Here is an 11,887-nt window from a genome sequence, read left to right as displayed (position 1 = left end):
AAAATATACGCTAAGTTATTAGTTTTGTTTAAAAGATTATGAAGAATGAAGGTGGGAAGTTTGAAGGCTGAGTATAGAGAGAGTGTACGTTTAGATATCTTTCGAATGTTGATCTTTTTCTTTAATCGTTTTTGGGGCATTTATAAATGAGCTCCGTGTAATATGGTTTTAACGCATTGAACTTGTCATCTAGTTATCATTACAGAGCGCATGGAAAGAATGTCTTCGATGGGACAAGAATGATTGTGACAAGATAGATATTGTCATTTATTTAGACTCTGATAAAATAAAACATTAAACTCATATGAGGTTTAATGACAAAAAATCTTCATGTTCCCAATAAAAACCAAACTATCCGTTATCTGAGTGATAGTTTTCTCGAGAGAATAATTTTACCTACTTATCAGTGGTAGGTTTAATGTTTCAATGTCCTTTACATTTGCCGCGTGTCCTAACATGGGTGGGAGTTTTGTGAATATATTATGCTTACCTTTTTTCCTTGGTGGAATTGCGTGGCAATTTGTTGAAGAAAATTAAGAATGACAATAAGAGGATGTTGTAATCTCACATTTAATATTAATGTTTTTGGAACTTCGACTAGGTTGCATGATCATCTTCTTCCATTTGTTGACCACTCGTTTTATATACATATTATATATATATATATATGTGTGTGGGTTATCACAAAAACTTTGATAAGATTATTTAGCATTGTTATAAAGTGGAGGACGGAAATTATAAAAGTCAATTTCATAAATTATGTATGCACCACCAAATGTTTGATGAATAAGAGTTTTTGGATAAAGGATTGAGTACTCTAATAACCTTATTACGTAAAGATTAAGAGCAATGAGATATTGAATGACAAAGAAAACCCAAATAACATTATTATTTAGTATGACTTTCCAAACTAAATCGATTTAGTATGGCTTTCCAAACTAAATCGATTTTCGAATTGATTTGATCAAATTACAAATTCTTAATTCAATCATCAATCTAGAAAATTGTTAATTTAAAAAAAAATTACAAATTTATAAAATCTAACCAAATCAATTCAATTGCGAACTCAATCAAATCAATAAACGATCCAAAAAACTTTTTGTCTAATGTACCAACCAATTCCGATCGATCCAATTCAATTCTACCATGTTTTTTTTTTTTTTTCCTGTTTTAAATACATCTAAAACTAAGTTTCAGAACAAAATGAGTCAGCTGACTCTCAAAATCAATTTATACTACCCTTCTCTCAATTATATAAGTAAATTTTCAACTTTTGATTTTAAAAATACATAACATAGTTTTATTGTAATCACAATCTCATTTCCATTAGAGATTATTAGACGTACAATATTTATTTCCGTATAAATTAATATAAGTTCAAATATGCCACAAAAACATTTACTTTTAAAATTTATAAACTTTTAAATTACACTTTTAATTTCAAGAATTTAATCCTTCTTCTTTTTATATTAATGCTATAAATCTTTTTAGAATTTGTTGGGAGTGATATTTTAAAATAAAATTACTGAAAAAACTCACTTAGTAGCCATATAATTAAAAAAATATAATTAACCTAAATTTAACAATGTTAACCGTTTGGAAAAATAAAAGACTAAATTTCTGAAAATAAGAAAAAAAGGGACTAAATTCCAAAATTTCAAAAAGTATAATAACTTGTGGCATATTTTAACCATTAATATAATATCAAAACTTTTATGTAAAATTTCAAACTTGACAATACAGATCAAGGCAAGATGCAAGGTCGAGGAAGGAGCCGAGGTCGGAATCAAATGCTAAAGCATTAAACAGGCAAAACCGAGTCGAGTCAGGCCGAACCTAAAAACAACTCACCTTGTCGTGTTGCCATCCCTAATTATGACAAGTCATCAAAGACAAAAGGTACTTAAGGCCACATATCAGATATAAACCAGAGATTTTTGTGCTATGTGATAATGGAAATAAATGCATGGTTTTGCTTCAAATTCATTATGCTAAAGAATTCAAGTTCTTGTATGTGGCAGGGCTGTTTCGTAATAGTAGGGACCTGTAATGGATATTTTAACAGCAGTTGGTTCAGTTCACAAATTGAGCTCCACTTCTTTATCATCTTCACCTTAAAAAGTGACAAACAAAATAACACAATTTATGAAACTTCAATTATCTATCTAATTCCGTGCACAAATTCAATTAAATTTAACATTTAAAAAGAAAAAAAGAACACACAAGTGCATTTCCTTACTCTAGAAAATAAGATCTTCCTTGGTTCATATGTTTGTATAATTCCGTGCGCTCAATGCTGCTAACGAGTTGATCGGTTGGGACTTCTTTCTGTAGCATTGAAGTTCCTTGGAAAATAACCATCTGGCAGCATGATTTTCTATATTCACTGAGCTGAAACACAAGGGAAATGTAATGTTTCCAGAAACATGGCAGTTGAATTGAATAAAAGGGGGGAATACAAGCATGACTATGATGATGTTATTGACAAACCTGGTCGGGTCTTAACTTCTTGAAACCGAATTTATCTGTCCAGATTGATTCAGCTTCTTCGGCAGCTGGGAGAACGATATTTTTTACATTCAAGAATGCCAACAGCTTTTCAATACAAGAGAATAACAGCTGGAAGTATCCCTGTATGGTAATTTAGTTCCAGTAAATCAAGATTGAAGACATGATATCAGAACAGGTAAAAGATAACAGAAATATGCAATCAAAGCTCTAATAATTTCGTAAAATCACAGAGGAATTTACGAGATGTGTAGGAAAAAGCAACTCCAAGTGTGTTGGCAAGAAGAATATCTTCAGACTGTTTCGTGGAATTAGAAAAACTAGAACAGTCATCAATATTACCAAGCCAGCAATTAAAAATCCAAGTAAAACTATTTAAAAGAGGTAGGAATCGCAGGCAAAGATTATAAAGACAAACTTGGGTCCATTAGCCTCACCTTTCCATGGTTAGCAATGCTTGTAGCAACTAAAGGAATTTCAGCAATTTCTTGCCCAAAAACTCGAATTATTCCAGCTGATACAACGAATGAGCTGCAACATTATCCAAAAGAGAATATTGTCAACATTCAAATAGCAAAAGCATCTAAAGCTTTAAATGTTATGCAAATACGTCTTACTTAATTGTCAATACAGCACAATACATTCCTCCATATTCTTGGCCTTTTAAGTTCCTTCTGTAAGAGAGAAGGTAATACAAGTTTGTCAAAAAAAGGGGGGTGTATATATCTACAACCAGCAACATCCAGCACCAAAAGAGAAGAAAAGAAAAAAGCTCATGCTTACCCATAAACCATGCACGGGATAAGGTCCCTCCCAGTTGCTGCATCAACTATGGGGTTGAAACATTCCTTGACCCAAACAAAAAAGAAAAGTTCAGTGAAATAAGGTAAGCCATGGCTCGATGCATCTTTTATGTTTTGAAAACAAAAAACATAGCCTCATCAGAGCCCCAAAAGGCAAAAATTATCCAACACTGCTAAATCACAGTTCTGAATGGAACATGCAAATCATGGCGGCTTTGCTAAGCAATGCTTCAGATTGGCAGGATAAAACCCTGGTTAGATAAGTCTACCTGGAAACACACACTTATCATCTGATATCCCCAAAAACCTTTAAAGAAGTCCATAAACAGAGGCATCAAAGCAAAATGCATCCATTTCTCAATCCTTTTGGCTTAAATGCTTTCAAAATGTCTAAATTGTACACTTATGTTCTTTTACAGAATATAATATTTAATGGGTGAAAAATTCCACCATAATAATATCAAAGCAAGGTAATATTAAGATGCCTCGAGATTTTACTGATAATAGAATAGATAATGCTAAAAAGTATATTAGGAAAGAAAGAGATGAACATATATTAACCATATAAAGTTATAAGCTCAGTATTTCGGCTTCCCCAGCCACTTTAGCAGAAGGGAAAAAATAAAATTAAATGATAAAAGAAAGAAGATGACTGGCATAAACGTTAGTTACAAGATACTGATGTTTCCATGCAACATCAAACCCAGAAAGCATACTTGGCAAATAAAAACTCGAAAATAAACCTATAATAATTGCAATAATTACAGAATAGCATTGCATGACTACAGTTTATCAATATTGGCAAAATATAACATGAACAATACTTACATGGAAGATACCAACTGCTTGAGAAAGCAACAATCTAGTTTCAGGAGAAGCGAATTTGCCGCTAAGAAGCCTCCATCTCACATCAATATTGATATCAGCATCTAAACCTTTTTCCACATATTTCTTCTTTAATACATCCAAAAGGGAGTCAGGGAGCCTTTCAGCTCCATGAATGAGCAACTTCTGTAGTGTAGAATGGATCCTACCGCAATCTGAGCAGCAAAACCACTTCCCTTTCGGTATTTCCTGTTGTACAAGCAGCATCAGTATTTTCATCCATTAACAGATAATGTGTCCAACAGATAGGAATCAAGAATTTCATATTTAATAATCAAAGAAAAAAACAGTGACAATAATGCATACATACCCTTAGATCAGCCATTTTATGAGTCCTCAAACAGCCAATATGATATTCTTTCTCACACTGATACAAAATTATTTTTAAAAAATAAATGAGCACATCAGCGAAAATGAAATGAAAGCGGGGGGATTTTTATCAGTGTTGAAGCCCAATGCAAAGACAAGATGAAATAAAAAATTAACATTATACCTGATCACAAAGTATAACTGTCCGAGGACCAAATCCTGATTTGCTAAAATCACATGCCCTATATAAAATAAAATCAAAGAAGGACAATTTCAAGCCAAACCAAAAGGCATTGGGGAAAGAACTAAAGAAATTTATGGAAATATCGCAAATGCAAACTGTAAACAAATAGGCTTCATGGTTCATCGTTGTGTGTACTCATAACCTGCATAATGCGCATCCACTAAGTTCTGCCTCAATGTTTTTCACAATTCGAATGCATCTGCTGGTTATTTGTTCTATAGCATCAACTCCTAAAATTCTTCCAGCAGCAGCAGCATTAGCATTATGCTCTGCACATTTTTCTCTCATAAACATGTTCTGGCAATATTTGCAGTACCAGCGACCGTGAGGAATTGTTGGCAGAGAAGCACATTCTGCATAGATCAATAAAGTTCCACTCAATAACAATCAGCTAAATCAGAGCTGGAAAACTAATCATCAGAGCCAACTATTAACAGTTTTAAAGTTTAAAACAAAAGAACTGAGTAAAGTAAATCTTTAAAGCAAAATGCAAATGGAAACATCTACAAACAAGCACATAAGGGACAAAGCAAGAATACATTTGTGTTAATATGCAATGCCACTGACTGAGTCATCTCCCATCAACTCTCAGCCTCCGGTTATCGTCTAAATGAGTTGGCCTTTCATCCAACTCAAACTCCACTTCTGTTTATTTCCCTCTAGTCCTACCCTTTTGAATAAAACATTCCATTTAAAAAACATGCCGCACATTTGAGAAATGCACTTTTTTTCTTTTCTCCTTATTACCTTCTCTTGGTAAAATATATAAATTCTTTATCATCTATATAGGCAATGTCACAAATCTAGTACCGTAAATCTCAAGCATATCAGGCACAGGAGTGGAGACTTCAGACCTTAGGGCTCAGGTCACTCAATTATCATTCTTAACAACACACACACACACACAAAAAAAAAAAAAATCACTGCTCCAGATCAATCCCTAAAATCCCCAAGACAAATAAGTCTCAAAACTGTCCAAGCAAAATACCACCAAATATGAGCTATGAAACCAATAAAACAAGATCAAACTATTCCATCCATGCATTTCCTGATTATAAGAAATTCTCAATATTTACAATCAAACCTTTATGAAACGCCCTTGGGCATCCATCACAAAGCAAAAGATTTCCACCATCAGCACAAATGATGCATGCAACGTCATTATCCTTTGCAGAATAAAGGCGTCCTTTTGAGAGAGATATTGCCAGTTCATGCAGAGACACCCCATTAGACGTGTAGATGTGTGCATAGCTGCCAAAATACACAAATATAATCAAGATATTTTTAAAATAGTAACTTATGCAGGAAGCTGTAAAGCATCTGATATAGAAACATACGGTTTCCGACGAGAAGCCCAACCAGCATGAGCTTCAAACTGTGAGGGGCTAACCTGCACAACAGAAGGAATAACATAAACAGACACAAAATGCAATTTTGAAATTCTGAAGCTCAAGCAATAAAAGCACAATACCTCACAATTGCAACAACGACAAATTATCCCAAAGCCCTTTTTGTAACCCTCAAGCAATCTCTGCCCATTAAAATTAATCACACTTTACACACCACTGATATATGAAGGCATAAAATAAATTACTTTCATCTCAATTACCTGTCCACGGGCATAGTATGCAACTTCAGTCCCATCAGGCAGTCCATCTTCCTCGAATACCAACTTATGCAATTGCTGATCCCTATAGAAAAAAGATTTCAAAAACAAAGGAGATTCCATCAGAAAAGGGAATTACAGCTTATTAAAGAAATATATTTAAGAAGTACCAACTTTGTCGTCTTCTTCCATTGACTTCCATAGGGAGAAAAAATTGGTGATGAGGCACCTTTGAATGTCTTTGACATCAAAACTGGTTTCACCGCCCTGAAAACCAATAAAAGCACAAAAGACACAAAAGGGGAATAACTATGAAGATGACCACGGACTCAGAAGAAGCTTCACTAAAAACAGATCCTTGTGTCTCAAACTTACAGGCACAGAACAACAGAAGTTTGAAACTGTCATAAAATGAAAAAAAAGGATAAAATGATACTAACTTCTTTTTTGTTCTCCAATGGCCCTTATCTTGTGAGGAAATATGCACTGGAGCACTCTTCAGGGACTTTGTGAATAACCCTGGCTTTGTTAACCTGGAAACAACACAGACAGAAGTATGATGCACCAACTATAAACCTACAAGAAAAGGAACACTATTTAAAGTTCAAACTACCACCTAGAACTACTATATAGCTTCCAAATAAAACAATTCACTTTCCATGAATGGAAAGAAATTGGCTAAAAAAAGAATTATGTGACAGCAAATGACAATTGTAAGGTCACCAACTTTCTTGTTGTCTTCCATGGACGTCTATTTTGTGAAGAAATAGATGATGAAGAACACTGAGGTGAATTTGATGTCAAATCTAGCTCCGATGACCTGAAATAATGCAGGAGGTATACATGATAAAAGGCAGTGAAATATTAAAAAGAAAAAATCATCTTACTTAAATATATTGGCATGTTTATGAGCCAAAAATGATAGCAATAAATGGCACAGAAAAAGAATAAAGAAGAGATATTAAGAGACACTAACTTGCTTGCTTTCTTCCTTTGACTTCTATTTTGTGGAGAGATACTCAATGGTGAACTTACAAAGGACTGCAACATTGAAACAGGTTCTTGTGATCTGAAACAACACAAAAATAAAACATATAAAATAATAAATTTAGATATAAAGTATTAACCTCGGGTACTGACTGATAAACATTAAGAACAATTATATCAAGCATAAACAAAAAGCTAATTTCTTGTCACATTCCATTAACTCGTGGATTATGGAAAGATACCCATTGAAGCAGTTCCAAAGGAATGTGATTTGCAATAAAACAATACAACCATATAAAATAATGTATCTACACGTTACTACTAGAAACTATAAACAAATGTCACTCTAGCATTACCTTACAACTTCAGTTACGTTAAATTTCATACAGTAAGTCAGTTTATCCCTCCAAAAGAAAAATGAATAAATTGCATTTCTATCAAGGAGTACACATGCTGAACAAATTATCAGTCAAACAAACTTAACATGTCACTTTTTATACAATGCATCAATCAATTAAAACTGAATGGACAATCTAAAAACCCAAAAAATGTCATACAAATAATTGAATCTAACTTGCTAGATTACAAATTTGTAATAAAGTTCTAGTTATCATGAAAAGATTTTGAAATTTTCAAAGTAATTGCAAGGATCATAAGTCATAACAGTGCAATTGTCAAACAAATAAAATATTCAACTAATGACAAATATTAAGGAAGTGAAACATTTTTATTTGCAAGGATATTTTACAAATAAAATTTGTAACTGATCCTTTGTATCTTCTACAAGTGAAACATTTTTATTTGCAAGGATATTTTACAATTAAAATATTCAACTAATGACAAATAAAATTTTAAAGTAATTGCAAGGATCAATTACTATTTATTAGTTTCATTATTTTACAAAACAATGCTTAAGGAACGCATACCTGGTTCCAACACTGAGTGAACTCATTGTAATGCACTGAGATTTCTTCAACTCCACACATGAATTGCAAAGCGGTCCTACTTGGCCAACATGTATTACAGGAAATGATCCTAGAATCAGGTGAATGAAAAAAAGAATAAGATCTCAGTGAAATAAAAATATTCTGGTTACTTGCCTCTGTCAATAATAATGTATTTAATAAAACAAAAGGTCACCTTTGCATCTTCTACAAGTGAAACATTTTTGCCCAGGTACAGCTCTAATGATATTTTGAATTGTTGCTTCTAATGTATGCAGAGGTCCTCTCCTGCATGCCCGCAATACCTCAAGCAAGCTCTTCCCATTTTCAAAGCAGATATATTGAGCTGCTCGTTTGTATTGTTTACAAGCATGAATCTCAAATTGGGAAGGTGGAACAACCTAACATAGGGAACAGAACAACAGCAAGAAGATCAATAACAGCAATTATTAATCACAGAGTTACACAGAATCCAAAACTGAAACCTGGGAAAGCGGTTGCTTACTCTGCGCCCTTTACACAAGGAACATGAACACAAAATTCCTCCATCTGTAATGATGCCCCGAAGACCAGCTGTCTGGAATTAATATAAAACTAAGCTACACACTATATTTAAATTCCGAAGAGAAACAAAAAATTAAAGGATATATTCAAAATTAAAAGAAGCAACGGGGGCAGCCAGGAAACACCTTACTACTAATTGTACCCATGTAAACTACTGGAACCCCATCAAGTAAACCAGTGTCAAAGAGCTCTTTAACAGTCATTGGGCACTTATTAAGTGAGATCTTTTTTGACATTTTCAACTCCAAATTCTTCCTAGGAGTCGTCAATCCACTTTCTTCAGCTGCTTCTTCTCCACCAAAAGTTGAAACCAACACATTTTCAACATTCTGCTCTTCGCACACCAAACTTTCTTCTGTTTCAACCTTTGGTCTCAAAAACGATTTCTTGGGCCGCATCAGGGTCTTCAAGAGTAAATCATCATCATCACCGTCACTACTGTCAAAACCTCTTTTCTCTACCAAATAAGTCTCGAGCTCATCCATAGACTGACTAGATTGAACAACATGCCTACCATCTATTCCAATTGCCTCAACTACCAGGTTCCCTACGATGGCATTTTCTCCAATAGTATGGCTTTCTTCAACCAAAGCCTCTATAAGTGGACCCCCTTTGACAATATCTCGAACAACTAAGCTCTCATCAATCACATTTTCTACTACCACCTTATCCCCTGCTACATTTCCATTTCTCGATCTACCTTCATTCAAATTATTGTTTACACCACTTGTGTCAGCCAATGTTTTATTCTCCTGATCCTCGTCAATTAAAGACACTTTAACACCATTTATCGGTTTATCAAAGACCTCGAGCTTTTCGCTATCTGAATTCTCAGAAACACGGCAATTAATTCTCGACTTTTTAACTCGAGTGTATACAATGTAACCATTCACTTGAGTATTATTAACTCTTTTATAACTACTACTAGAACTCGCCTGAGTTTGAGACTGAGTCACTGCCTCCCGAGTTTGACCGAGTGAGCCATCCAATCCGTAATCCAACTCTCGCTTCATGCCTCACTCACTTCACTCACAAAATCCACTAAAGTTCACAAAAAAATGAAAAAAATCAAATTAAAAAGGAAAACGAAACGAAACGAAACATTTAGCAGCTGTAGAGAGAAGGATTTTACCGATTAAGATCGTATAAAGGCCATGAGAGGCTTTATTTTCTCGAAAGAGGCAAGTGAAAATTTTGGAGGGGAGAGTCAAAATGGAAGAGTCCGAGATCGGATTCAACAAAATTTAGGGTTGTCGATTAAAACTCAATGGATTTGAAAGAGAAATCTATTAATATTTCGGGGGATTTTTTCTTCTTTTTTCCCTTTCGTGTGTTGTTAACCGACCAGCGAAAGAAAAAGGAGATGTGGGATTGTCAAGGGAACGGAACGGAGGGGCAAATGGCAAGATATAAAACAAAACGGAGAAAGGTTTTAGGAAGGTCAAATTGTGCTACTCATCCTTGTACTATCTTAAATTGTACACTTAGTCCCTTTACTCTAATTTAGTGGTGCATTTTTAAATTTTTGAAATTTCAGTTCTTAAGCAATTAATTTCTTATATTTCTGAAATTTTATGTAGTGAACATTTTGTCACATGTGTTATGACTTGTCAGCTTACTAATTATGCATTCAAAAAAATCGCATTACTTTAGTTAGTTAAAATTTTAAAATTCAAAAGGTATTAAGGACTAATATGATCAAATTAAATAAAAATAGACTAAATCTAAAACTTATGCATGGCATGAGGCTAATAGTAGAATTTATCGAATAGATTTAACTACAGTTGTTTGAGGCAAGATTGAAATTTTCAAAATTCAAAAATTGCAAGGATTAAATTTGACCAAATTTGAGTGTAAGGGTTAAATTCACAATTTACAAATAATACAAAGACTAATAGAAAATTTTAACGTTTTAGGAATTTACGATATTAGCCATACTTGATTTTCTCTTGCGGCTCTAAAGAAGCAAAATAGCCCTTACTGATTACGAAGGAGATTATGGTCAGGCCTGTTGGTTTCTGTTTGTTGAGGCCTAGTAGACTTATTCTTTAAAACCCAATAACATGCTGTTCTTTTTGGGTTAAGGTTTTGAGTTTAAATTCATTTTTTATTTTACATTTTAAATTATTTTTAAACCCTCAAAAGCTTTAATTAAATTACACATTGATATTACGCGTTTAAATTCACTCAAATTTACAATTTGAAGTCTAAGTTGAATTATGGTTGTCATGATGGATTAATATTAGTTTAGAAAAAGGGCTAAAGAGAAAATACACTCAAGACGGACAACATATCAACAGTACATGTACTAAATAGAATAAGAATGGATGTCAATAGATTTTCCTACCATGTTTACACAGAGAAATTCGGCGCTTGCTTCCTTGGAGGCTCGAACTTTAGTGAATTCTATGAATGAATACCCCTTAACTATCAAACCAAAAAGAGTTCATGAGCATGTGATCATCGACCTCTCTTTCTTTTTGGAAATGTAATAAAAAGGGGAAAAAAATAATGCTATTTGTCTAAGGTGGGGGATGTGAGGTCATTTGTTCTTTATAGCATTTATCAACCATTAAAAGGAAAAAGAGACATGACTATCACACCGTATTCATCATTGTTTTATGATCTTGATTTTATGGATTTTATTCTTATATTTTAATTTTTATATTTTTCGAATAGGTCAATTTTAATCTTTATAGTTTTCAATCTTCGAAATTTTAGTCTTAACCCAAATGATAGTAGTTAAATCAGTTTAACTAAATGATGTTATTAGTTTTGTACTATATATAAAATTGTAGATTTAGCATGTGTTCTCCACTTAGACTATTCTTAGTCTCTATACTTCTTGAATTTTGAAATTTTCGTTTGAATGCAAAATGGCAGTCGTTTAACCCATTAGTTGGCTTTTTTTATGTGTGTGAGTAATCTATAAAAATAGTAAGCCATCATGGCATTGCGCATATAATAATACATTTGTTGCATAAAATTTTAAAAATAGAAAAACTTAATGAATTTAACAAATAGTGTTTATGTAACA

The 11,887-nt window shown here is 33.3% G+C and overlaps 1 protein-coding gene across 3 annotated transcripts; it reads right to left on the bottom strand.

Annotated features, from left to right (window-relative positions):
• Positions 1-1,655: 1,655 nt before the first annotated feature.
• On the bottom strand, positions 1,656-10,235 carry LOC108467073 (uncharacterized). Of its 3 annotated transcripts, XM_053025193.1 has the most exons (24): positions 9,983-10,235; positions 9,786-9,891; positions 8,976-9,673; positions 8,792-8,863; positions 8,483-8,687; positions 8,269-8,377; positions 7,332-7,424; positions 7,083-7,175; positions 6,796-6,888; positions 6,530-6,622; positions 6,359-6,440; positions 6,221-6,280; positions 6,087-6,139; positions 5,834-6,000; positions 4,892-5,102; positions 4,690-4,747; positions 4,507-4,563; positions 4,140-4,385; positions 3,292-3,356; positions 3,126-3,182; positions 2,946-3,039; positions 2,491-2,631; positions 2,240-2,391; positions 1,656-2,113 (listed from the first exon to the last, which is right to left on the bottom strand). In XM_053025193.1, the coding sequence occupies exons 3-24, from the start codon at positions 9,333-9,335 to the stop codon at positions 2,110-2,112; spliced, it is 2,565 nt and encodes an 854-aa protein (XP_052881153.1). In that variant the 5' UTR covers positions 9,336-9,673; positions 9,786-9,891; positions 9,983-10,235; the 3' UTR covers positions 1,656-2,109. The 3 variants fall into 3 exon arrangements, with proteins under 3 accessions (XP_052881153.1, XP_017623047.1, XP_017623049.1); XM_017767558.2 differs by having other exon boundaries at positions 8,976-9,891; XM_017767560.2 differs by having other exon boundaries at positions 1,656-2,386; positions 8,976-9,891.
• Positions 10,236-11,887: the final 1,652 nt, after the last annotated feature.

This window comes from Gossypium arboreum, chromosome 2 (genome assembly GCF_025698485.1).
Source record: "Gossypium arboreum isolate Shixiya-1 chromosome 2, ASM2569848v2, whole genome shotgun sequence".
Lineage (NCBI taxonomy): Eukaryota > Viridiplantae > Streptophyta > Magnoliopsida > Malvales > Malvaceae > Gossypium > Gossypium arboreum.
This window is presented reverse-complemented; position numbering and strand designations above follow the sequence as displayed.